This window comes from Mustelus asterias, chromosome 3 (genome assembly GCF_964213995.1).
Source record: "Mustelus asterias chromosome 3, sMusAst1.hap1.1, whole genome shotgun sequence".
Taxonomy (NCBI): domain Eukaryota; kingdom Metazoa; phylum Chordata; class Chondrichthyes; order Carcharhiniformes; family Triakidae; genus Mustelus; species Mustelus asterias.
In genome coordinates this window covers 3,290,586-3,318,219 of record NC_135803.1, presented here as the reverse complement: position 1 = coordinate 3,318,219, position 27,634 = coordinate 3,290,586, and the positions used below count along the sequence as shown (strand labels likewise).

Sequence of the window (27,634 nt, the reverse complement as noted above, 5' to 3'; positions counted from 1 at the left end):
TGGCAAATGGAGTTTAACCCTGATAAATGTGAGGTGATTCATTTTGGTAGGACAAATTTAAATGTGTATTACAGGGTCAAAGGTAGGGTTCTGAAGACTGTGGAGGAACAGAGAGATCTTGGGGTTCATATCCACAGATCTCTAAAGGTTGCCACTCAAGTGGATAGAGCTGTGAAGAAGACCTATAGTGTGTTAGCTTTTATTAACAGGGGATTGGAGTTTAAGAGCTGTGGGGTTATGCTGCAACTGTACAGGACCTTGGTGAGACCACATTTGGAATATTGTGTGCAGTTCTGGTCACCTCACTATAAGAAGGATGTGGAAGCGCTGGAAAGAGTGCAGAGGAGATTTATCAGGATGCTACCTTGTTTGGAGGGTAGGTCTTATGAGGAAAGGTTGAGGGAGCTAGGGCTGTTCTCTCTGGAGTGGAGGAGGCTGAGGGGAGACTTAATAGAGGGTTATAAAATGATGAAGGGGATAGATAGAGTGAACGTTCAAAGACTATTTCCTCGGGTGGATGGAGCTATTACAAGGGGGCATAACTATAGGGTTCGTGGTGGGAGATACAGGAAAGATATCAGAGGTAGGTTCTTTACGCAGAGAGTGGTTGGGGTGTGGAATGGACTGCCTGCAGTGATAGTGGAGTCAGACACTTTAGGAACATTTAAGCGGTTATTGGATAGGCACATGGAGCACACCAGGATGATAGGGAGTGAGATAGCTTGATGTTGGTTTCAGATAAAGCTCGGCACAACATCGTGGGCCGAAGGGCCTGTTCTGTGCTGTACTGTTCTATGTTCTATGTTCTCATAATTCATCTCTTTCAGCCCCAGTACATTGTGTGCGGTATCCTCAGCAAGCTCAGTATATCGTCCCTGAGTGTAATGTCCAGACTGAACTCAGAACTCCAGATGGAATCTTAATGAAACTCTGTTCACCTGAAGCAACGCTTCCTCATTATTTCAGTGAACGAGAGTGTGTGTCACAGCTTTATTAAAACCACTGACACAGTTGGTCGTAGCTGCTTTAAGGAGATGGACAGTGATGATAGCCTCAGTTGCATCAACCTGTCTTCATCAGTGTGGTTGTTTTAATTCAGGACGTCACTATCTTCACCATTCTAACACCACCGACAGCAATGAATGCAGCCGCTTCCTCTGGCTCGACATTTGTATAATAAATTCCTGAGGATGTAATTTGGAACCGTTAGTGGCAGCTGGGCTGGGTAGACACAGTCTGAGCTCAAAGGCTGAAAATCTCTGCCAAGCTCTTTCTCCCTTTAGAGTTGGTGCAGCAAGTACAGGCAACATATTCCAGTTCAAATAACCTGCTTTGTAAATGTCCCTTCGTTTTTCCTTTGCCAATTATCTTAAATCTGTATCCTCTGATCACTGATTTCTGCCAGTGCAAAACCGTTTCTTTTTGTTTACCACACCTCTAAGAAGTGTCCCTTTCATTGTCGCTGCTATCAGGAGAATAACCACAACTTCTCCAATCTCTCCATACCAGGAATTGCCAAAGGGAACTGAAATCTGTTGTTTGATTCTTTTCAATCTCTTACTAAGTTGAATGAGCATCGGAGATGGGCATCGTTACTATCCATCAGGTATATCATTGAAATGCATTGGCCATGCTAAATTCTCCCTCAGTGTAACCGAACAGGTGCCAGAGTGTGGTGACTTGGAGATTTTCACAGTAACTTCATTGCAGTGCTGATGTGCTTGTGCTTGTGACCCTAATGAATAAACTTAAACTTAAACTGTGTGGAAAGGTTTTAAATGCAATCCTGGTGTAATTGAAGCTATTGTGGCCCTTTTACTTTTTCTACTTCCAGAAGGATATGGCACGGAGATGGTGCAAATAATTTTACAAAGATGATCCCCGGGGTGAGAGGTTTTAGTTATGAGAAGACTAAAGAAACGGGGGCAGCTTTTTATTGTAGCACAGAAGGTGGAGAGGATTGATAGAGGTGTCCAGAATTATTTACAATTTTGCTATGTGACTATTTAGACCGGTCAGTGAGCTGGATTGGCTTGAGCCTAAGTTTAAGGTGCTCTGAAGAATAAAGAATGAGATTTTTTTCTAATTGCAGGCAGTTGTTCAAACTCGAACTGGATTATCAGGAATAATGGACAAAACAATCCTAATTAGTTTATAAAAGGAATGGGATGAATATTTAAGTTAAAATTTTAAAACAATATTGGGGAAGGAAAAGCTTATGGAGTCTTTGAGATCTAGCATGGACAGGATGGGCTGATTGGCCTCATTCTGCTTTAAAATTTTGTCACCCTAAATCCACTCTTCAACTCTAATCCTGAGGTACTGGACTCCTGTGCGCAGTGTAAGATTTTTCAGGTTTGTGTTCTCCTAGGTAACACCGTCTATGTGCAGAGCACTGCCATTGGCACCAGTCCCACGCCAAGACCTACTTTTCACCCACTCCTGGCCTCATCACACTCCACCTGTTCCCCAAAACATCAAAATCAAAACTTTTGCCCGTGTTAACAAATCTTTTAAGTGGTTCCTTCATTCCTAAAGCCCCTACCACCCCATCCCCTGTGCCTGCCTCTGCATCTTCCTTATAGAATGCTACAGCACAGAAGAAGGCTATTCAGCCCATTAAGTTGGTACCAGTTCTTTGGAAGAACAATCCAGTTTGTCGTACTCTCCTCTTTGTTGATATCTTTCTCTTTCAATTAATATTAATAATTGAATTGTCTTTTGAAGATTACTCTTGAATTTGCTTCCACTGCCCTTTCAGGCAGCCGATTCCAGATTATAACTCAGTGTAAAAAATGATTTTCCTTATGTCAGCTCTTTTTTGCCAATTGCCTGTGCCAGGTTGGCTGTGCTTCAGCCGTTGTCATGTCTGGCGTTCTAATGTAACTTGGGGTTCTGGTCCAGCACCCTAACAGTCAGTAATCACACACTTTCCGCTGAGTCAGAGTTGTGGAGTTCAAGCCCACTTCAGACACTAGAGCACTAATCTACAGTGGCAGTGCAGCCAGTGGTGCCACCTTTCAGATGAGGCGTTGAAGTGATCTGCATCTCCCCCGCTCGGTAAGGATGTGAATGATTCAATGGCACTACTTCAAACAAGATCTGGGGAGTTCTTCCCGGTGTCCTGAACATTGTGTCCCTCAATCAGTACCGCTTGCACAATTATCTGGTTTGTGCACAGATAGGGTGTTATCTTTTACAGCAATAAGAAGTCTCACAACACCAAGTTAAAGTCCAACTGGTTTATATGGAATCACAAGCATTTGGAGCGCTGCTCCTTCATCAGGTGAGTGACTGGGTTTCAGAAGCATGTCTTTGGTTGGGGTACCCTGAAGTCGCAAGGTTCTATGGAAAAGCAATACTTCCAGCAATTTGCTGATAATTGTAACCAGTGATTTGTTGAACTAGATGAAAATGACTGCTGAAGTTTAATTAATGCATTCAAACTGATCGGCTAAGAGAAAGTTCCATTGAAACCATTCTGTGCCAATGTACATTGGGCTGCTTTTATGATTGTGCAGTGACCTTGTCATCACTGCTGTGTCTGATTCTCTGGGTCCATATACAAGCTGCAATCTGAGTAAACTGCATTTGCCCCTTTGAGGAACAAGAGGCCTTTGACAACTATTATCAGTAAATCAGTGGTTGCACACTAGAAATTAGTGGCACTAACGGCAATGCATACAACATAACAGCGGCCTTAGTTCCTCTCCCAATTCTCTTTCCACCTGTGCTTTAGTGCTATGTAGCTCAAAGTGCACTCCAAATAACCCTGGTTCAGCCAGGACAAGCTGTCTCACAGTTCAAATGGATGAAGATTTCACACATCGTGGACTTGATGAAATCATACTCCTGGCAATGCCTCACTGAAAATTGCTCTAGCCCAGCCATCTGTTCATGTCGCTGAAAGTTTGTGGCTGCTTCACTTCCTTAAACATTGTGGCTTGGATGTGCTAGGGCCATTTTGGACAAAACTTGTAAATAGTGATAGATTTTATTTTTGTAAACCACAAAATGGATGTGGTTGATCTCTGACATGAGCTTTACTCACAGTGAGAGATGGCTTGGCTTATTGCCCTCGCTGTGGGACCCGTCCTGCTGTATGTGAGCTGCAATCGTGCAGCCACTGTGGCAGTGCTGAAAATCATGTTTTAAATCCTGGCGAATGTGACATTTTACGACCAGGGCAGCAACTTCAATGACAATCTTTCTCTTGTGTTAACTTACAGCTTCTTGTGCCATTTTCTGTCTCCGTCGTTGATAATGTTTTGTTTGGTGCGCTGTGCTTTCCCCTCTTGTCAGGCACCTTCTTTGACCGTTGTAAATCCTGCACTGAAATCAAGTCTGCTCCTTTGGCCCACATACTTGAATTTCATATACTTTATGGTACTGGAAAAGAATAAAATTAAAAATGAACCTCCTTGCCTCCCCTCGGTCCTTCATTCCTCCTACAAGCTGCATTGGAACAGGGGATGGCCGTTTGGCCCTCCAACTGATTCTGCCCCCTGGTTGGCCTGTACCTTAATTTAGTTCCTCTCCCCTTGATTTATATTCCTGGTGCCCTTTCTCAACAAAAATCTGATTACTCTCAATCTTGAGCGTTTCATTGACCCCCTGAATCAACAACCGAATAAACCAAGAGAATACAAACTAAATTTATGTGACTTATTCCAGTAATTTATCTCTCTAAGCCCCAGTACGTTCTGTGCGGTACCCTCTGCAAGCTCAGTATATCCTCCCTGCGTGTGATGTCCAGACTGAACTCAGGACTCCAGATGGAACCTTAATGAAACTCTGTTCCAACGCTTCTTCATTGTTTTAGTGAGTATGTGTGTTTGTGTGTGTGTGCGGGTACGTGTGTACATCAGTCTTTCACAGCTTTATTAAAACCAGTGACACAGTTAGTCGTAGCTGCTTTAGGGAGATGGACAGTGATGATAGCCTCAGTTGCATCAACCCTGTTTTCATCAGTGCGGTTGTTTTATTTCAGGAAGTCGCTATCTTAACCGTTCTAACACCACCAACAGCAGTGAATGCAGCTGCTCGATATTTGTATAATGAATTCCCAGGATGTAATTTGGAATCTTGGATGTCAGGTGGGCTGGGTGGGCACAGTCTGAGCTCAAAGGCTGAAAATCTCTGCCAAGCTGTCCTGATTTTTACATGGTCACTTGAGTAGGAAGCTAAGGCTGCAGGTTGTTGAGAGGAGCATGGCAGATCAGAGATGCAGATGAGCTAGATGATAGACTGGTGGTAGATGATCAGTCTGAGTTTTACATTACTGTAGATTAGAGAGATGGAGACTGAAAATTTTGCAGAGTTCTGTAGCCTTTTGGGGGAGTGTGTTTCAGATCTCACTGCCTCTGTGCTTCTGAAAGGAAGTACAGACTTTTAAACACTGAGCCTCTATTAACTAATCATTTAAGTGTATCCTTCTGTCCTTCCTAATCTTCCTGCTCCTTGCAGATCCTTGGCATTCAGCCAGATTTCTCAGTTTCATACTGTATGCAGTTGGGAGGGTTTTTTTTAAGGCTTCCTGTTTTCCTCTGCCGGGTGCTTATTATGAGGTTGGCAGCAATTAAAAGAATTGCAATTTGGCAAATTCCAGACTGGTAGCAGTGGTTTCACGCAAACCAGTGATGGGAGGGTTGAGTAATAGTTGCTGCCAATCCAATTACTTTTGAAGTGTAAGCAAAAGCAGCAGCCAGTTTGTGCCCAGCAGAATTCCACGAGCTGCAGTGAGTTTTGTTTTTGAGTTTAAATTGTGGGAAGGGAACTGGGAAAGGCCCCCTTTATTGCCTTTGAATTGTGGCATACAATGATTTACAATAAGTTCAGCAGGCAGACTTGGTTTAATTCCTGCTCCAGATGGTGACTTTTCCAGTGTTACAGCACCCATTCAGCTCTGCGCTCCAGTGGGGTTTGAACCCATGACCTGATTTCAACTGAGCCAAGCTGAATGCTGCTGCTCCAAGCATCACAGACTATTTCTCTGGGGAGAGAATCAGAGAAGGATGCAGCACAGAAGGCTTGTATCAGCTGGATTTTTGATAGAGCTATCCAATGAGTACCACTTCCTTTCCCCATAGTCCCACAACCATTTTCCTTTCAAGTATGTATCCAATTCCTTTTTAAAAGTTGCTGTTGAATCTGTGCCCCTTTCAGGCTGTGAATTCCAGATCACAGTTTGCTGTGTAAAAATAGGAAGTCTCCTTCCTCCCTTTCAGTTGTTTTGTCATTCACATTCGATCTCTGTCCTCTGCTTCCGAATCCTTCTGCCACTGGAAGTCAGTTCATTCTTTTAAGAATTGCACTGAAAATAGAAATGGTTCCCAGGGGTTCCACCATAGGTGACACTGGTGACGGTTAGTTTATTGTTGTGGGTTTTGGGTTATAAAAGAAACTAATTTTCAGAGTCCACTTAAAAGCCGTGTGACATTCAAAGACCTGGGCCTGAATTTTACATTGGGGCCTGACTGAAGCCCACTGCCAGCTGTGATCGCATTGTTAACGCAGTATTACACTGGCTGGCAGTGGACATGCACTCTCAGCTCTCTCACTTCCCTTGTATTCTCTTGCTTTGTTTGCCCTCCCCAAATGCATTCCCTCACTTTTCCAGATTGATTTCCATTTGCCACTTCTCTGCCCACTCAGCCAAACCACTCATTCTGGAGTTGACAGCTCTCCCCTTCACTATCAACTACACAGCCAGTTTCTGTGTCATCTGCAAATTTCCAACCATGTCATCCACATTTAAGTCTAAATCATTAATATATCCAACAGACAGCAAGGGCCCCATATTGAGTCGTGTGGACACCATTGGAAACAGTTTCCCATTTGCAAAAACATCCATCAACCATTACCCTTTGTTTCCTAGCACTGAGTCAACTTTGCATCCAACCTGCCATCTTCCCCTTCCCCTGTATCCCATGGGATCTCACTTTTCTGACCATCCTGCCATGTGGCATCTTGTCAATGTCTTCCTTAAATCCAGAGACGATGTCCATTGCAGTACCCTCCTTAATCCTCCTTATTACTTCCTCAAAAGATTCTTAAGTTAGTAAGATACAATCTTCCCCTAACAAAACCATGCTTACTATCTCTAATTAATCCGTACCTTTCTGAATGACAGTTTATCCTGACTCTCAGAATTGTTTCCAATAATTTACCCACCACCAACTGACCGGCCTATCATTTCCTGGCCTATCCCACACACCATGTTAAAATTAATGGATAGACAATCATTGATTTAGCATGGTCAATCCACCTAACCCTCAACCAAAGATGTGTGGGTTAGGTGGATTGACCATGCTAAATTGACCCGTAGTGCCAGGGGAATTAGCAAGGGTAAATCAGTGGGGTTACGGGGATCGGGCTGGGTGGGATTGTTGTCGGTGCAGACTCGATAGGCTGAATGGTCTCCTTCTGCACTGTAGGGATTCTATGATTGGAAAAAGCAAAGAAACTCAAATTGTCCCAAGGTGAGAAGTGACATCCTCCCATCCTTTGGCTCCACTGCATGTGTTGGTACCGTGTTGGACAAAACTTCAAAATACACATGTTGACAATGTACCAATGTGATTAGAATCTCTCTCTCTGTGAAAATCTCTTGTTGAAGACAATTGAAAGACCCCAAAAAAAAATCAGTTGTGAAGTTTAACCATGTTGTTGTGAAATACATGATGGAAGCAGCAATGTCTTTAAACCTAATCTTGGACATTCAAAATTTGTCACTGAGGAAAGAAAGGGCAAGTTTTCGGAAAGATTTTTGGGAGAAGTGGGACCTGGACTGTTAGATTATGTAGGAAAAATGGTGAATTTACACTGGCAAATCCTGTAAGAAATGTGAATATGGGATTTCTAATTGGAGGAAAATGTGATGCATATTCAGCAATGCAACAACAGAAGGTTGAGGGACACGGGTAGGAACTGCTTGGAGACATGATATTTTTAATGTGGAGGTGCAGTACTAGTCTCCTGGTTTCTGTGCTTCTCCCTGTAACAGGCTCTCCCAGTATTGTACTGTAAGTATTGGCTGTGGTACATTTACAGTATCACTATTTGATTTACATTACACCATTTCTAATATCTATATAAAATCTCCTTTGGATGTTTGCGAATTGAGGATGGGCTGAACAAAAATGGAAGGTGTAAGCCTCATCCTTCAGCAGAATAAAGATTCATATTGTTCCAATTCGCAGCTCCCAGATTAAGCTGCAGTTAAGTGCTTGGCTAGCAGCCATTTCACTGGCCTCATTCTGTGCCATAAATCTTGCCATGTTTCTAATTACTCCACTTGATTTTCTCTTTCCAGAGTGAGCCAAGGATTGAACAGGGGTGATGCTCAGGTTGGAGTACAGTCCGGGGTTGTGTTTTGTCACTGGCTCTGCAGATGAAGGGAATGTTGATCAGTATCTGAATTGAGAAAAGGCAGGCTGGTGTTTCAGGTTATTCATTGGAGCAACAGGACTCCAGCTGAAAGGTGCAGTGTGTGCATCCAGTACTGCTAAACAAACTTTAACTGCTTCCACATTTCCCCTCCTTGCCCATCCAGGCAAACATCACAAACTTTTATCTGCAAGCAAACAGTGTTGCTGGATGAACACACAAAATGTGTGCTTTTACCCTCATGAGATCAAGGATTGGTACCTGCCTGGTTTAATTGGTAATTGTTTCCAAAGACAGAATGGTGATGGGTTTATTCTTTATGATGGTGTTGTTAAACTTCTTACTTTATTCTTTATCCCATGAATAGAGCCCGTAATCCAGGCTGAGGCGCCTGTGCAGCGCTGACTGAGTGTTGCTCCCTTTCGAAGGAGACATTAAAGTGAGTCCCCTGCGCAAGTGGTTAAGTGGGGTTTATGATCCAGTTCCACAATTCAGAGCTGGAAGTAATTCCTGTGCTCCAGCCCTATCTGTCTCCCTGAATCAGTGCCACCAAGCAACTTAACTGACCACAACGTAGGCTGTTTTGGGGTGTTACTGTGTGCAGAATTCTGCCACATTGCCTCTTCAAACACGGCCCAGAGAAGTGATTCAGTATTTGTCATGTGCTTTGAGAGACGTGACCAGGTGCTGCATAAATGCAGCAAAAGCCGTCGAAATCTCTCTCCGAAAAGGAATTGATATACTTTTAGCTGCTTTGGGTTGAACGGGGTGTTTCATTCATGTCGAGTACAGCTGATCAGTAACGTACATCTGAACATGTCAGATTGAAGACAGTTCATCATTGGTTTGGGAGTCTGTAAAATCTAACCTTGAACCATTGCCTTTGATAAATTGAAGTCAATTACTGAGTTCACAGCAGTGTTGTGACAATTTCAGTAAGGTTTCGTGGCTGTCATGTGATTTCTCCGAGTAACAGATGTTTTCAGTACAATGGTGAATTCAACTCTTCGAATCTCTTTCTGCAGAGCTGAACTCAGTGAAACAAATGGTTAGTGAGAGATTTGTCACACTATAACACTGAGTTATAGTGCTGGTGGGGACAGGTCTGTCACTGTATAACACTGGGGTACAGTACTGGTGAGGACAGGTCTGTCACTGTATAACACTGGGGTACAGTACTGGTGAGGACAGGTCTGTCACTGTATAACACTGGGGTACAGTACTGGTGAGGACAGGTCTGTCACTGTATAACACTGAGTTATAGTGCTGGTGGGGACAGGTCCGTCACTGTATAACACTGGGGTACTGTACTGGTGGGGATGGGTCTGTCACTGTATAACACTGTGGTACAGTACTGGTGGGGATGGGTCTGTCACTGTATAACACTGGGGTACAGTACTGGTGGGGACGGCTGTCACTGTATAACACGGGTACAGTACTGGTGAGGATGGGTCTGTCACTGTATAACACTGGGGTGCAGTACTGGTGAGGAAGGGTCTGTTACTTTATAACACTGGGGTACAGTACTGGTGGGGACGGGTCTGTCACTGTATAACACTGGGGTACAGTGCTGGTGGGGACGGGTCTGTCACTGTATCACACTGGGGTGCAGTACTTGTGGGGACGGGTCTGTCACTATATAACACTGGGGTGCAGTACTGGTGAGGACGGGTCTGTCACTGTATAACACTGGGGTACAGTACTGATGGGGACGCGTCTGTTACTTTATAACACTGGGGTACAGTACTGGTGGGGACGGGTCTGTCACTGTATAACACTGGGATACAGTACTGGTGGGGACGGGTCTGTCACTGTATAACACTGGGATACAGTACTGGTGGGGATGGGTCTGTCACTGTATAACACTGGGGTACAGTACTGGTGGGGACGGGCCTGTTACTGTATAACACTGGGATACAGTGCTGGTTCCGTCCAGCATGTGCAGTGATCCAGAACTTACGCACAGTGCAATAAACACAATTGGCTGTGTTCAGCCAATATTCCCTTTTAAATGTGTGTGTGAGTGAGCCCATGGTAATTTTAAAGGGATGGATGGCCCAGTGCAGCAGTCACTAACTGCTTTTAAAGTGGGTTATCTGTACCCGAGACCCCCTTTTCTTCCCATGTTGCTTTTCATATATAAGCTATGAATAGTGCAGAATTTATAGAGAGAGTAATGATTGATCTCTGCTTGGAGATATTGTTAATCAGAGTAGCTGCCATTGTCGGAGAGTGACCGGCTTCCTCTCTTGCCCATTTATCTGCAAAATAAATCAGCAACCTGCTTTAAGCAGGAAGCATCTAAAACAACCCATAATTAGCAGAGTGGCTCTTAATCCTCCCACCCGGAGGAAACCCACATAGACATGGGAAGAATGTGCAAACTCTGCACCCAAGCCGGGAATTGAAATGGGTCCCCGGCGCTGTGAGGCAGTTTGAAAGATAAGAGGAACTGAAAAGCCGATAGGCCTGCAAGTTGTTCAAATTAATCTCCATGTTCATGATTTTTAAAATGCACTGGTTAAAATATAGCTTGCTGTTTTGTCAGCTTTACAGCCTCAATCCAGGTCCAGTTGTTGGTTTAGTGGTGCTAGTCCAGCACCTCCACAAGATTAGAGATCCGAGATCACCCTGACACATTGTGAGTTTGAATTCGATGAAATTGCTAATTTATGGCTGGCCCCAGAAAGTGACGTTTAAAGCCGGTGGATTATTTTCGAAAGTGCTTCACTGATGTCGTACAGAGAGAGCAGCCTTTTGCCCTTCCTGGGCATGAGTATGGCTGTGGCCCTCAGTCCTGAAGATAATACTTTCCGATGTTGCTTACATTTTCAGCAGTGGTGGTTAAGGTTGTTTTTTTCCAGAGCCAGGCAGCTCCTGGTTGATTCCAAGGCTGATTTTTGATCCACAGTTCTCAGTGCAGTGAATTGAGGAAAGCTTTCTAACTTCATCCACCCAGAAGGATAATAAAATCCTCCAGTTCACTATCTGACGATAGGGCTTTGTTTTTAGCATTCAAAATGTCAAACACTGTTTGCCTGAAATAGAGTTTTCTGGTATCAGCTCTAAACTTATCTGTCTGCTTGCCTTTTTTTGGCAATTTAATATTCTAGATTTCCCTTTTGTGTTGTATTAACTACCTTGTGTATCTCGATATGGACAACGCACATTTACGCTGAACAGCCGCAGTCATCCGCCCACGTTAAAATTCAACCTCATGACATCTCTGCCCTGACTTTGAATGTCTCACGTGTTCCTTTGGAATCAGAGCACAACGTGGCTGTAACATCTTCAAAACTTAACTTGTACTTTTTAGCTATGTAAGGTCTTCTGAGAACATATGAACTAGGAGCAGGAGCAGGCCATTCGGCTCCTAGAGCCTGCTCCGTCATTCAATAAGATCATGGCTGTTCTGATTGTGGCCTCAACTCCACATTGCTGCCTATCCTGATAGCCTTTGACTCCTTTGTTCATCAAGAATCTATCTACCTCTGCCTTAAAAATATTCAATGGCCCTGCCTCCTCCGCTCTCTGGGGAAGAGTTCAAAGACTCTCAGCCCTCTCCATCTTAAATGGGAATATAATTAAATAACTTTTTAAACTATACGGCCTGGTTCTAGTCTCTCCTACAAGATGAAACATCCTTTCAGCATCTGCCTGTCAAATCACCTCATCTATTTCAATAAGATGATCTCTCATTTGTCTGAACTCCAGTGGATAATGACCCAACCTCTCCAACCTTGCCTTGTAAAATAACCACACCCTCGCCCCCAATCCCAGCTATCAGTCAAGTTTATTTATTAGTGTCACAAGTAAGTTTACATTAACACTGCAATGAAGTTACTGTGAAAATCCCCTAGTCGCCACATTCCGGTGCCTGTTTGGGTACATTGAGGGAGAATTTAGCATGGCCAACGCACCTAGCCAGCACGTCTTTTGGACTGTGGGATGAAACCCACATAGACACGGGAAGAATGTGCAAACTCTGCACCCAAGCCAGGAATTGAATTGGGTCCTCGGCGCTGTGAGGCAGCAGTGCTAACCGCTGTGCCACCGTGCTGCCCTAAACTAAGTCAACCTTAGGGAGAGCAAAACTGTAGACATTAATCTAGACGTGGTCTCACCAACGTCCTGTACAACTGTAGCAAAATCTACCTATTTTTTATATTCTCCTCAATAAATGATGAAGTTCCATTTGCCTTCCTAATCACTTGCTGTTTCTGCATCCTAACCTTTTGTGATTCATGCACCAGGATACCCAGATCCCTCCGGACCTCACGAGTTCTGGAAACTCACTCCATTTAAATAATATGCAGTTTTTAAAATTCTTCCTGTCAAAGTGGACAAGTTCAAATTTTCCCACATAATACTCACTGAATGTATCTATATCCCTTTAAAGGCTCCTATGTTCTCTTCCCAACTTGCCTTTCTACCTATCTTTGTGTCATCAGCAAATTTAACAACCATTCAGTCCTGTTATCCAAGCCATTTATATAAATTATAAATAGTTGAGGTCACAGCACTGATTCCTATGGCGTTCCGCTTGTCCTACCTTGCTAAACTGAAAATGATCCATTTATGCCAACACTCTCCTGTTAGCTAACCAATCCTCTATCCATGCTAATATGTTGCCTTATATACCAACAGCTGTTACTTTGCAAAGTAACCTTTGATGTGGCACCTTTTCAAATGCCTTCTGGAAATTTAACTACAGCACATCCACAGGTTCCGTTTGAGCCACATTGCTTGTTACTTCCTCCAATAACTCCAATATGATTTCATAGAAACGTAGAAAAACTTCAGCACAAACAGGCCCTTCGGCCCACAAGTTGTGCTGAACACATCCCTACCTTCTAGACCGACCTATAACCCTCCATTCTATTAAGCTCCATGTACTCATCCAGGAGTCTCTTAAAAGACCCTATTGAGTTCGCCTCCACCACCCCTGACGGCAGCCGATTCCACTCGCCCACCACCCTCTGTGTGAAAAACTTCCCCCTAACATTTCCCCTGTACCTACCCCCCAGCACCTTAAACCTGTGTCCTCTCGTAGCAGACATTTCCACCCTGGGAAAAAGCCTCTGAGAGTCCACCCGATCTATGCCTCTCAACATCTTATACACCTCTATTAGTTCTCCTCTCATCCTACGTCTCTCCAAGGAGAAAAGACCGAGCTCCCTCAGTCTATCCTCATAAGGCATGCCACTCAATCCAGGCAACATCCTTGTAAATCTCCTCTGCACCCTTTCAATCTTTTCCACATCCTTCCTATAGTGAGGCGATCAGAACTGAGCACAGTACTCCCAGTGGGGTCTGACGAGGGTCTTATATAGCTGCATCATTATCCCCGGACTCCTGAACTCAATCCCTCGATTGATAAAGGCCAGCACACCATACGCCTTCTTAACCACCTCCTCCACCTGCGGGGCCGATTTCAGAGTCCTATGGACCCGGACCCCTTTCACAGAACCATGTTGGCTCTGCCTGATTGTATTGAGCACAGAAGGAGGCCATTCAGCCCACCATGCTTGTGTAGGCTCTTTAGAAGAACTATCCAATTATCTCGCTTCCCCGTCCTTTCTCCTAAGCCCTGCAGAGTTCTTTCTTCAGTATTTATCCTTTTTGAATCTGCTTTCCACTATCGTTTCAGACTGTGACTTCCAGATAATGTAGTTCAACACACAGCAGGTCATTGAGTCATAGAGGTTTACGGCATGGAAACAGGCCCTTCGGCCCAACTTGTCCATGCCGCCCTTTTTTTTAAACCCCTAAGCTAGTCCCAATTCCCTGCATTTGGCCTATATCCCACTATACCCATCTTACCCATGTAACTATCTAAATGCTTTTTAAAAGACAAAATTGTACCCGCCTCTACTACTACCTCTAGCAGCTTGTTCCAGACACTCACCACCCTCTGTGTGAAAATATTGCCCCTCTGGACACTTTTGTATCTCTCCCCTCTCACCTTAAACCGATGCCCTCTAGTTTTAGACTCCCCTACCTTTGGGAAAAGATATTGACTATCTACCTTATCTATGCCCCTCATTATTTTATAGACCTCTATAAGATCACCCCTCAGCCTCCGACGCTCCAGAGAAAAAGTCCCAGTCTATCCAGCCTCCCCTTATAACTCAAACCATCAAGTCCCGGTAGCATCCTAGTAAATCTTTTCTGCACTCTTTCTAGTTTAATAATATCCTTTCTATAATAGGGTGACCAGAACTGCACAAAGTATTCCAAGTGTGGTCTTGTACAACTTCAACAAGACGTCCCAACTCCTGTATTCAATGTTCTGACCGATGAAACCAAGCATGCCGGATGCCTTCTTCACCACTCTGTCCACCTGTGACTCCACTTTCAAGGAGCTATGAACATGTACCCCTAGATCTCTTTGTGCTGTAACTCTCCCCAATACCCTACCATTAACTGAGTAAGTCCTGCCCTGGTTCAATCTACCAAAATGCATCACCTCACATTTGTGGAGAAAGAAACAGAGTTGTGTTTAAGGTCAGTGATCACTGAAAGGTTCACTCTGTTTCACTCCACAGGTGCTGAGTATTTCCAGCATTTCTGTTTTTATTTCAGATTCCCAGAATCTGCAGAGTTTCCTTTTTGTAAACGTTCTTAGCTTTGATCGCGGCTATGCATTGATTGGTTACGTTGAGTGTTGCAGAGTCTAAGTCTTCCTGTTCCCTTGACTTTAGCAACATTACTCATTGGATATATATTTGTTTTTTCTTCTTGCATGCATTCCTTCACACTTAATAGCACTAATTTGCATCTGTGATTGTTCTGCCCCGTATGTGCGTTTTATTCCACTCGGTATTGTTCTCCGGCCTGATGTGATTCCCAACAAGTATAGTATTCCACCCTCCAACTCCTCATCCATTCCCACTCTCTGAATCCTCAATGCTTTGAAGTTAAATATGCTTTAGTGTAGAACTTTTCCAAATTATCTTTGCAAGATTAAGTACCCGGTGGGATTTTTACAGTAACTTCATTAGTATCACAAGCCAACTTGTGATACTAATAAATAGACTTTTAAAAAATACTTTAAAACCTATGCAGTAGGACATTGCATACGAGGAAGTGGGATTTGTAACTGCTGGTGGCCATTCGATTTATGGGCACTGAATTAAAATGTTTCCTGTGTCCAGTTACCATCTCGTAATTGTCCGTGACTCAGCAAGGTCCTCCTGTATCTCTTGGAACTTTGTGATAAACACTCTGTGGCGACGTTCGTTTGGAACTCTTTTAGCCTGTGTGCGATTTCCAACTCCATTTATTTTAATTTAGTTGTTTCTCTTTCTGGCAAATTTGATGTTTTTGTCTTCCCTGGGGAACTATGGAAGTATTAATTATGATTGTCCTAACTCTCAGTTTCTAAATTAGTTGTATTTTTTTTTCTCTTTGAACGAATCCCTTCCTGTTGTTTCTGACTCTTCAGGACTTGAGAAGCTTTTATTTTACTCCCATGTCCTGCTTCCAGCTTGTTTATTCATCTGTATAGGGTTCTGCTTGTCTAGTTTGATATCAGTGATGTCACATGATACAGACAAGGACACGCATTGCTAGCTATCTGTTTGGAGCGAGGTTTGCCCCAGTAGATATTTTTCAAATATGCTGAGGGAGAATTTTGGAAGAACAATACGTGACCTGTATTGCCCTGAGCTTCACAGCCTCAGGTCACCAGGTAGCAGTGCTGCGAACTGACCTGAGTTTCATTATCAACAGTCTGAGTGTTGAGTGGACCTAGCAACTCAGATTCACAATGAAGGGAGCAGAAATGCAAGGGTAAATGGATAAAAACATCACAACGTTGAAAAAGAGAAATTCAAAAACATGCTGGAACGGCAAATCCACACTGACACCTGGTGCAATCCTAGGGGAAGACTTCACTGTCTGCAATGCTAACTTTCAGGTGAAACATTAACCTGAGGCATGTCCAGGTGGTTGGAAAAGATCGCATGACACTATTTGAAGAAGTGTAGGAAGCTCTCCAGATATTCTGGCAAGATTCATCTCTGAACCAGAACCAAGACTGAGGGAGCTGGCTATTTATCACATTGCTATGTGCAGTGTATTATCGGTTTGCCTGAGTAATAGCGACTTTGTTTCAAAAACTAATTTGTTGGCTGTGAAGAGCTTTTGGATGTCCTGGCAATGTGAATTGTTGTCTCTGTGCTTCCCACAGCTCTCCATCATTGGTTGGGGTTGTCCTTGGGGTTTGTTGCAGATTAATCCATCGCAATTAAATGATATTCATCAATAATTCAGTCATCATTGCACCATTGTTACAAAATGGAATTTATAAGATTATAATGTTTTGGGATTGTCTATTTAATTTTAAATAAAATAGAAGAATGAAGGGGTCATGCGATCTGTTCTGAATTCTGCCCGACTTGGGTGGCTTGCTTATTCAAGGGGGGGCCCAAGTTGTTCTACCGGGAAGAAGGTGCAAGATGTTTACACCTATAGACGATGGCAAGAACATCTGTGATGACTGTGGGTCTACTGACCATTTCCAAGTCTCACATGGAGGTGTTAGGAATGTCATGTTTTTAAATGGTTATACTTAAACTGTCTATTTCATTCCAGTGTAGAATGGAGTTGGGGGTTTAGCAGCATTCCTACCTGGATACAATCTTAATACCTCAGTGGTCACTGTTATAGGAAATGATAGTTGGTGGAAATGGAATGTGGCTGCTCTATGAAGGTTGCGATTGAGGATCATTGTTGGAGCAGAGTAGAAGGAGCTTTGCCTTGTCTCCTACATGTGGAGTACTCTGACACTGCCAACATTGGAAAGTGCTCTGCTCTTCTGCCCTGACATGCTTCACGGTGACAATATTTGCACAAGTTCAATAGCTGTCTTTATGCAGAAAAAACCCAAATCCTGTCTGCCTAATTATCTGATCTTGACAGCTCTTTCCTCTTCAGTATTAATGCAGACTTATTCTAGCTAAATCCTTCATGCAATGTGATGGACAGTTGAAATAGAATGAAAGAAGAATGGTGCAGTATTCAGTGACAGGATAGTTACAGAGGTTTAGTAAAAACGCAAGGTTTTCACTGGCAGGGAGATACCAGATGGGCTTGGTTTTGTCTCTGTGTGGGGGCTTTCCCATCTCTTCCTAAAACTCCAAAAATAGTTGACTTCAGGGAACTATTTACAGCAAGCGGGGAAATGTGCTTCTGCTTTTTGTTTTAATCCCAAATTTCACAACCGAGAGAATGTCCCACTGGTGTGATTTGTCCACAACCTATTGTGTAGAACTGTCATCTCAGCACCTCTTCACAAAACAATGGGCAAGGAGATTTCAGTATGTACACTGTCATGTGTTGCCTGTGTGCGCGCGTGCCGGCTGTCTGTGTGCGCGCGTGCCGGCTGTCTGTGTGCGCGCGTGCCGGCTGTCTGTGTGGGCGCGTGCCGGCTGTCTGTGTGGGCGCGTGCCGGCTGTCTGTGTGGGCGCGTGCCGGCTGTCTGTGTGGGCGCGTGCCGGCTGTCTGTGTGGGCGCGTGCCGGCTGTCTGTGTGGGCGCGTGCCGGCTGTCTGTGTGGGCGCGTGCCGGCTGTCTGTGTGCGCGCGTGCCGGCTGTCTGTGTGGGCGCGTGCCGGCTGTCTGTGTGCGCGCGTGCCGGCTGTCTGTGTGCGCGCGTGCCGGCTGTCTGTGTGCGCGCGTGCCGGCTGCCTGTGTGCGCGCGTGCCGGCTGCCTGTGTGCGCGCGTGCCGGCTGCCTGTGTGCGCGCGCGCGTGCCGGCTGCCTGTGTGCGCGCGCGTGCCGGCTGCCTGTGTGCGCGCGCGTGCCGGCTGCCTGTGTGCGCGCGCGTGCCGGCTGCCTGTGTGCGCGCGCGTGCCGGCTGCCTGTGTGCGCGCGCGTGCCGGCTGCCTGTGTGCGCGCGCGTGCCGGCTGCCTGTGTGCGCGCGCGTGCCGGCTGCCTGTGTGCGCGCGCGTGCCGGCTGCCTGTGTGCGCGCGCGTGCGTGCACATGTTGTGTGACAATGCACCCCAGATTAAGAACATAAATACAAGCAGGAGTCGCCCTTATCTTCTATCATGACTCCATTTTCCTACCCTCTCCCTGTATCTCTGGATCTCAAAAATCTATCTGTCTTGAATATACTCAATGGCTGAACATCCACAGCTGTCAGGATAGAGAATTCCAAAGATTCTCAACCCTCTGAGTTGGAAGCGACTTCTCCAAATCTTCACCCAGCGGTTGGTGGATCTGTGGAATTCACTACCACAGGAAGTAGTTGAGGCCAAAATGCTGTGTGATTTCAAGGAGAAATTAGGTATAGCTCTTGGAGCTAAAGGGATCAGGGGATATGGGGGGGGGGGGTGGAGGGGGAATCAGGATATTAAATTTGATGATCACACATGATCATAATGAATGGTGGAGCAGATTCAAAGGGTCGAATGGCTGCCTCCTGCTTCTAGTTGCTATGTTTCTGAATGGCTGCCTCCCTATTCGGAGACACTGCCTAGAGTTTGGGCTTCTCCTGCCAGAGGAATCCTCTCAGCGTTTATCAAGATCTCGCAGTTGTTTCAATGAGATCACCTCCCACCCTTCTGAACTCCAGAGAGCCGAGGCCCATTCTATACAATAGAACAGTCTCTCGTCCCACGAATCAATCCAGTGAATCTTCATTGCTCTGTCAGAAATACTTTTAAATTGTTTGGTATCAGTTTCTGGGCAGCTGATGTTGTGTGACCTGCTTAGAGAGAAACCAGACTTTAAACCCATGTTTCCTCTTTCAGTTTGTCGGGAGTTTGCAGTCCGGGAAGATCACAGCCTGGCCCACAACCTTCAGGAACAGGAAAGTAAGTACAGTTAAGAGACTTTTACACATCATAGTGTGATCAGAGGGCTGAACCATTGCATTCAAAAACAAATCTGGAAATAAACTGTCAATATCAGTAAAAGTGACCATGTTGGATTGTTGTAAAAACCGAAATAGTTCCCAAATATCTCTTTACAGAATGTAACCTGCCATCCTTACCTGGTCTGGGCCCAGAAGTGATGTGAGTTATATGAGGAAAGATATATTGGCATTGGAGGGAGTGCAGAGAAGGTTCACCAGGTTGATACCGGAGATGAGGGGTTTGGATTATGAGGAGAGGCTGAGGAGATTGGGTTTGTCCTCGTTGGAGTTTAGAAGGATGAGGGGGGATCTTATGGAGACTTGTCAGATAATGCGGGGGCTGGATAGGGTGGAGGCGGAGAGATTCTTTCCACTTAGTAAGGAAGTTAAAACTAGAGGACACAGCCTCAAAATAAAGGGGGGTCGGTTTAAGACAGAGTTGAGGAGGAACTTCTTCTCCCAGAGGGTGGTGAATCTCTGGAATTCTCTGCCCACTGAGGTGGTGGAGGCTACCTCGCTGAATATGTTTAAAGCGCGGATGGATGGATTCCTGATCGGTAAGGGAATTAAGGGTTATGGGGATCAGGCGGGTAAGTGGTACTGATCCACGTCAGGGAGAGTTCTAGTTTAATTTTCTTGGCAATAGCACAGTGACATTTTGTGCTGGGAATTTTTCAGAAAGTGAGTTCCCTCAAAACTGCTGAAAACTTTATGCAATTGGGGAGAGCACAGTTTAAAAAGGAAAAACGTCTTGCAAACGCCCAGCATAAACTTTTCCATCTGGAAAAGTGGAAAATCTTGAATGGGATATTTGAAGGTTGGGATGACAGCCTGAGACTCGATTGTATATCTTCAGCTTGGTCTCATGAGCTCTTTATTCCCTACTCTTGTATACATTTTTATCTATTTATTCATGGGCTGTGGGCATCGCTGGCATTTATTCCCCATCCCCAAGTGTCATTGAACTGAATGGTTTGCTTGGTCATTTCAGAGAGCAGTTAAGAGTCAACATTGCTGTGGATCTGGAGTCACTTGTAGGCCAGACCGGGTAAACATGGCAAATTTCCTTGCCTAAAGGATTTTGGTGAACTAGATGTGTTTTTACAACCATGGACAATGGTTTCATGGTCATTATGGACTTTTGATTCCAGAGTTTTATTGATTTCAAATTTCACCAGCTGCCATGGTTGGATTCAGTCCCGGCTCCCCAGAGCATTACCCTGGCCATCTGAATTACTTGTCCAGCGACAGTAACAACGCTCCACTGCCTCCCCAGCCTTCTAGTGGTGCGGCACCCCCTCAGCCCTGCATTGAAATGTAAGTCAGAATTAGGACTTTTGACTTTGGAGTGGGACTTGTAACCACAACTTCCTAACTCCCCAAGATGAGAGTACTTACCCAGTGAACCACGGCTAACTCTTGGTTGTGAGTTTCAAACTTTATTTTTGAATGTACGCATATCCAGAATGTTGCATTGTATATGTGCTCCTGACATGGGGGCCCAGTGTAAGTTCAACTGACTCATTGTAACTCTCTCCAGTTGAACATCATTTGGCGTCCAATGTACAAAGAAACCGTCTGGTTCAGAATGACCTACAAATGGCCAAGAAGCTGCAAGAGGAGGAGAATAAGAAAGCTCAGGTCCGCCTTCAGAAACAGCAGCGAGAGATGTAAGTGCTCGAATGCATTTATACATAGTTGACGGGTTTGAGAGTGATAAAATGGATTGGTGAGACCAGGTTTGTTGAAAGCCTATGGATTGTTGGAGAACCAGAATGCTGCAATTACCTTCGTCACCCTGATAAACACCACGCTTTTGCCCTCCTTTGACTGCTCCATTTTCCCCGCTCCCTGTTCTGGGTTAATAAAGTTTAAAGTTTTTTAAAGTTTATTTATTAGTCACAAGTAAGGCTTACATTAACACTGCAATGAAGTTACTGTGAAATTCCCCTAGTCACCACACTCCGGTGCCTGTTCGGGTCAATGCATCTAACCAGCACGCCTTTGAATGTGAGAGGAAACCGGAGCACCCGGAGGAAACCCACGCAGACACGAGGAGAACGTGCAAACTCCACACAGACAGTGACCCAAGCCAAAAATTGAACCCAGGTCCCTTTCTCACATTTCCATTTCTCACACCAAGCTGAAGCAGCAGTGCTAACCATTGTGCTACCATGCTGCCCCTAAATGAACTCGAAGAAGCATTCGGTGCAATGTCACAGAAACTGTGATCAAAGAGCCATTTTCACTCTTACTCAGAGTAGTTGCAGGAATCCAGCTGGCCTGGGGAAAATATGCAAGTTACGCTGGTGTATTTCAGGAGAGGGAGGAAAATGTATCTTGAGGTTGGGTTTCATTGTGTTGAGCAGTGTTGGTGCAGGGGGAACAGGACCTACAGCCCTTATTTAACCTGCATTGGGTTCATAAAGGGAAGGTTGCCTTTTGGGGGGGTCAGCACTGATCTGTAGCATTGTGTGCAGTTTTGGGGACCCATTTGCACAAAGGATGTTAATATTTGGTTTGGAATCTGTGCAGTGCTGGGAATGGTAGCATTCATTGTCTATTTTTACGTGCCCTTGAGAGGGCCTTCCCTTTTCAGCAGCACTGTGGGTGCACCTACACCACATGGACTGCAGCTCAGGAAGGCAGCTCACTGTCACCTTCTCGAAGGCAATTAGGGATGGGCAATAAACGCTGGCTATGTCAGCTATGCCCACACCTCGTGAAAGAAAAATGTGAAAGGTTCAAATCCCATGGGACAGAAGCTGTAAATGAAATTAATAAGAAGATAACTCATTCAAAGGACGATTGAATTGTGGAATAAATTGTCAGTTAAGAACATAGAAGCAGACATATAAATGGAGTTGAGGAATTAAATATATCTGCTGAGAGGATTTGCGTTGATGGGTCTAATTAACTCTATCCATTCCTAAATGTGCTGGCATGTTTTGTGGCATAAAATCAACCAATGTACAAAGAGTTTGTTTTGAACTTTCTATCCAAAGCTGATGTACAAGTCAGCCAGAGGCATTATGTTAATGAGTAAATCAAAAGGCTGGTGGTGGAGATGCTGATTCCTACAAAGGGACAGTGAGGGTTAAAGAATTATGTGGACGGGTGTTCCAGCAACCTTTTTGCATATCAAACAGCCGTTTTAGCCATGCTTCAGTGGGTTCTCCCTGTGGGGACAAGGAACCTTTTAAAAGGCCAGCTCTCCGTTAAAAGTCCCGATTTGTTCTGGCGTTCTGCTTTCAGCAGTCCTGATGGTATTTGGCCCGGAGTGTCATGATGTGTCATTGCCTGCTGCGTTTTGCCTCAATTCTTCATGCCCAGCTGACAGCAGTATTTGTAAATGTTGCAGGGAGCACCGTGACAATCAGATGGCTCAGGTCATTCAGGATGAGCTGACGCTGGAAAATGAGAAGAGGCGACGGCAGGAAGAGAAGGATGAGGTAGGAATCTGTGGGTGACAGCACCTTCCCCGTCCTCCAGTCTGCTGACACCTGAGTGCTGCTGCAGAGAGAAAGCAGGACGCTGACACGAGCAGGCCTCATTAAAATGCAGCTGAACGCAGCAAGATGAAAAATCTGTACACGTGTACAACGTGATAGAATGAGGGAAATGGAAAATTCCTCAACCAGAAGGACGCTGTATAAAATTCACACGGAGCAAACTCTTCCTGCGAATGTCCATTAAACATAATACTGTTTTTGTTTTTCATAAATTTCATAAATATTTTCAATATTTTCCCAGTTTTCAGCCCTGGTGAAATGTGAGCTCGCAATTGATTTTTGTCTGTCATTGTAAATGATGATGAAATCTGAGGAGCAGACTTGTCGAAGTGATTCATGGATCAAATCCACTTCATCTCTTGCTGTTTATAAGTCAGGCATATCTTTGCTTTATATTACGTGCTGTAATCTGCTTCAGTGTGCCATTCAGAAGCTGCTGGGTATAAATGATTGCACTTTAAGTAATTGACTTGTGCACACAACCACCATTAATACGACAGTCAGACTACCCTTTAGATTAACTCTTCTACTTGCTGTAATTGGCTTCGCTTCTCTATTCCTCACTCGTCTCCTGGTGAGGCTGGTCGCAAAATATGGAATAAATGTGCTTCTGGCCATAATGCGAAAGCACAAGAATTGGGACGAGGCCATCAAGCAAAAGAACAAAGAAAATTACAGCACAGGAACAGGCCCTTCGGCCCTCCAAGCCTGCACTGACCATGCTACCCGACTTAACTAAAACACCCTACCCTTCTGGGGACCATATCCCTCTATTCCCATCCTATTCATGTATTTGTCAAGACGCCCCTTAAAAGTCACTACTGTATCCGCTTCCACTACCTCCCCCCGCAGCGGGTTCTAGGCACCTACCACCCTCTGTGTAAAAAATCTGCCTCGTACATCTCCTTTAAACCTGGAAACTGAACAAATGTTATATATAGCCATATAAGGTTTACAGCATGGAAACAGGCCCTTTGGCCCAACTTGTCAATGCCGCCCCTTTTTTTAACCCCTAAGCTAGTCCCAATTGCCCGCATTTGGTCCATATCCCTCTATACCCATCTTACCCATGTAACTGTCTAAACGCTTTTTAAAAGACAAAATTGTACCCGCCTCTGTTACTACTTCTGGCAACTTGTTCCAGACACTCAACACCTTCTGTGTGGAAACAATTGCCCCTCTGGGCCCTTTTGTATCTCTCTCCTCTCACCTTAAACCTATGCCTTCTAGTTTTGCCTTTGGGAAAAGATATTGACTATCTAGCTGATCTATGCCCATCATTATTTTATAGACCTCTATAAGATCACCCCTTCAGCCTCCTACGTTCAGGAGAAAAAAAGTCCCAGTCTATCCAGCCTCTCATAACTCAAACCATCAAGTCCCGGTAGCATCCTAGTAAATCTTTCTGCACTCTTTCTAGTTTAATAATATTCTTTCTATAATAGGGTGACCAGAACTGCACACATTATTCCAAGTGTGGCCTTACCAATGTCTTGTACAACTTCAATAAGACGTCCCAACTCCTGTATTCAAGGTTCTGACCAATGAAACCAAGCATGCCGAATGCCTTCTTCACCACTCTGTCCACCTGTGACTCCACTTTCAAGGAGCTATGAAACTGTACCCCTAGATCTCTTTGTTCTGTAATTCTCCCCAACGCACTACCATGAACTGAGTAAGTCCTGCCTTGGTTCGTTCGACCAAAATGCATCACTTCCCATTTATCTAAATTAAACTCCATCTGCCATTCGTCCGTCCACTGGCCCAATTGATCAAGACCCTGTTGTTATTGAAGGAATGAGTAGAAGTTAGTCCATCATGTTATTGTGCTCTGTTCATTCTTGACATTGGCATACGAACGCACTTCCACATGTGTATCAGAGCATCTAACTAGAGATTCTTTCCATTTGCTATCGAGGGAACTTGATATCAATGCATTTTCATCCTTTGTGTCACTGTTAGAAATTCAGGCTGGTTCTCTGATAGCTGATTAGTTGAGGAAGGTGATTTTCAGGGAGCTTGATAGAATTGGTATGGTGATTTTCATAGTTGCCTGATAATTTTTGGTGGTGAATCTGTCTGATGCCCCAACTCATTCTTTCCCAGGATGTGGAATTATTTACTCCTTCCTACAATCGAGTGTATTTCAAAATCCATTTTTCACATTAGTCAATCATCAAATCCTAATTTATCCTGGTAGATTCTTTGGTCTTGCTGGTGTTTATATAATGTGCTTCAGTTGATTCTCACTAAGCAACTCCTCGTGGAACACTGCTTTGAATTTACTGGCAGATGATCAACTTGAAGACATTAGCACCAGGCGGGTTGCAAGGTGGCACAGTGGTTAGCACTGCTACCTCACAGCACCAGGAACCCAGGTTCAATTCTGGCCTCGGGTCACTGTCTGTGTGGAGTTTGCACATTCTCCCCGTGTCTGCGTGGATTTCCTCCGGGTGCTCCTGTTTCCTCCCACAGCCCAAAGATGTGTGGGTTAGGTTGATTGGCCACGCTATATTGACCCTAGTGTCAGGGGATTAGCAGGGTAAATATGTGCGGTTGCGCAAGTAGGACCTGGGTGAGACTGTGGTCGTTGCAGACTTGATGGGCCAAATGGACGACTCCTGCCCTGTAGGGATTCGATGAAGTGCTTAACATCAGAAATGAGGTTGGCGACTTTGCTGTCTCAAAGAAGAATTCAACATATCCCTGCTCCATGGCCCCTGGTGGCCCCAACAACCTTTATCCCCAGGTGTTAGCTGCATGCTCTCCAGAAACACCTAATGGTCTCACGACCTATTTACATTGTTGACTTCAGCAGTAGCTTATCCCTCATCTTTATTCCTTTTCTTTAAGAGACGTTTGACTAAATTTTCTTTCCTGTTCCTGAATTGCTCCTTGAGTCAATCCAGTTGGGCAAAATGTCTCCATCCCAAAGCTTAGATGGCTGAGTCCCTACTGAGTCCAAAACTGAAAGTTGGCACAGATCATTTATGGTGTCAACTAAATAGACCCGCTTTGATGGAGTATGTGGTAAAGAGAATGCTGCAATGTTACTGCGCCTACAGCCATTGGATCAGAGCCTGTCTGTTTGTGGATTTTGGAAATCTGCAAACACTGTCACCACCTCTGGAGCAGGAGAGAGTGTGTGGACATTACTCCCAACTGTTTCAATGCAATATGATAATCTATGGAGTTGGACCTGAGATCCAGTTCTGTGCCTGCCTGAATTGTAGAGGGAATAACAAACAGAATTTGTTGCCAAAATAGCCCACCCCTGGCTTTGCCTCCAATGGATAAGCTGGGAAGCTAACTGTGCCGTGTCATTTGAAATCTGATTCAGCCATGCCATCAGTTCTATTCTTCAAATTTATTGCCTCCCCTCCCCCTCCCCTGAATCACCCCCGCCCTCCTCAGCAACCACTGCCCTCTTGCATTGTGGTCTAAAATAGTGCTCCCCCTGTTAGTGCAGTGCAGTATGGGGATCTAACCAGTGAGGATCCTACTTGGTGTCTCTCAGCTGCTCAGTCAGCCCTTGGAGAGTAAGAACGGCTTCAAGTGGTCAGAAAGAAAGCAGCACTCGCAGGATGCTGCAGGCATTTTCCATTTATATCACAGTGTTGAATGCTTCACTAGCCTTACTTCAAGAGGCAATGTGCAATTTACAGCCTGTAAAATATGAATATCCAGAGAAATGCTACTCCATACAACTTGTGTTCACAGCCCTGCAAGCAGTCTGTTCCATTAATGAAAAACGGTCCAAACATTGACTCCTCACTGCGCTGTGTAAATACCCCATTATTATTTTAATCCTCAGTTACCTAGTAACCAGTTACAAGAACATTTGGAAATGATGGGTTTTTATTTGTTTGTAACTACAAGTGTGGGAAGAAAAGATGTGAACAGCTTGGGTGGCAGAGCATGAAGGGTGTAATTAGTTTTACAAATTAACATTGTTTTCAGTGATGTGATTAAGGGGCTTTATAAAGTGAATTTGCTGCTTCTGTATTAATTAAGTCTACGTGTGACTCAAGTGCTGGGGGATAGTTTGATTGGAGTCTTGTTCTTCAGTGAAGCTTTGTGAGTTGCGGCAGGCAGGTAGATGAGACTGATTTAGTTGACCTGTTCCATTTCAGTATTCTGCCCTCTGCCCTGATGACCCTGATTTGTGTTATACATCTGCGTTCCTCACCTGCCCTCAGGCACGAGGATCTGATTGTTTTGTGGGAACTGTTAACAGTTGCGGCTAATCCTATCCAAACTCTACATACAGGCACACTCTTTTCCTCTGCTCAGGATGTGGCCATTTCCTTTTTTTCATTCTTTCATTCATACCAACAAGGAGAAGGAGCAGGCCATTCGGCCCCTTGAGCCTGCTCCGCCATTTAATAAGATCATGACTGATCTGATAGCAACCTCAGACCTGCGTCCTGCCTACCCCCAGTATTCTATCATCTCCTTGCTTATCAAGAATCTATCCATCTCTGCCTTAAAGAATATTCAAAGACTCTAATATTCCACTGCCTTTTCAGGGAGAGGGTTCCAAAGACTCTGAACCGTCTGAAAGCAAACATTCCTCATTATCTCCATTTTAAATGGACAACTCCTTATTTTTAAACAGTGACCCGAGTTCTAGATTCTCCCACTAGAGGAAACATCCTCTCCCCATCTCCCCGTCAACCCCTCAGGATCTTGTGTTTCAATCTAGTCGCCTCTTACTCTTCTAAACTCAAGTGGATACAAGTCTAATCTGTCCCGTCTTTCCACACACGGCCACCTGTCCATTCCAGATATTGGTCTGGTAAGTCTTTTCTAACTGCTTCTAATGCATTTACATCTTTCCTTAAACAACAAAACCAAGACTGTACATAG

General features: G+C 44.6%; 1 protein-coding gene across 5 annotated transcripts in view; it reads left to right on the top strand.

Moving 5' to 3' along the window:
- Positions 1-27,634, top strand: part of ccdc50a (coiled-coil domain containing 50a) — a 352,068-nt gene that overhangs the window by 9,463 nt on the left and 314,971 nt on the right. For all 5 annotated transcript variants that reach the window (XR_013496235.1, XM_078204322.1, XM_078204314.1 and 2 more), the window contains exons 2-4: positions 19,150-19,212; positions 20,794-20,923; positions 22,615-22,705. Coding sequence is in view for 4 of the 5 variants with exons in the window: in XM_078204322.1 (XP_078060448.1) it covers positions 19,150-19,212; positions 20,794-20,923; positions 22,615-22,705 (284 nt within the window). In the remaining variant the exon portion in view is untranslated. The remainder of the gene's footprint in view (positions 1-19,149; positions 19,213-20,793; positions 20,924-22,614; positions 22,706-27,634) is intronic.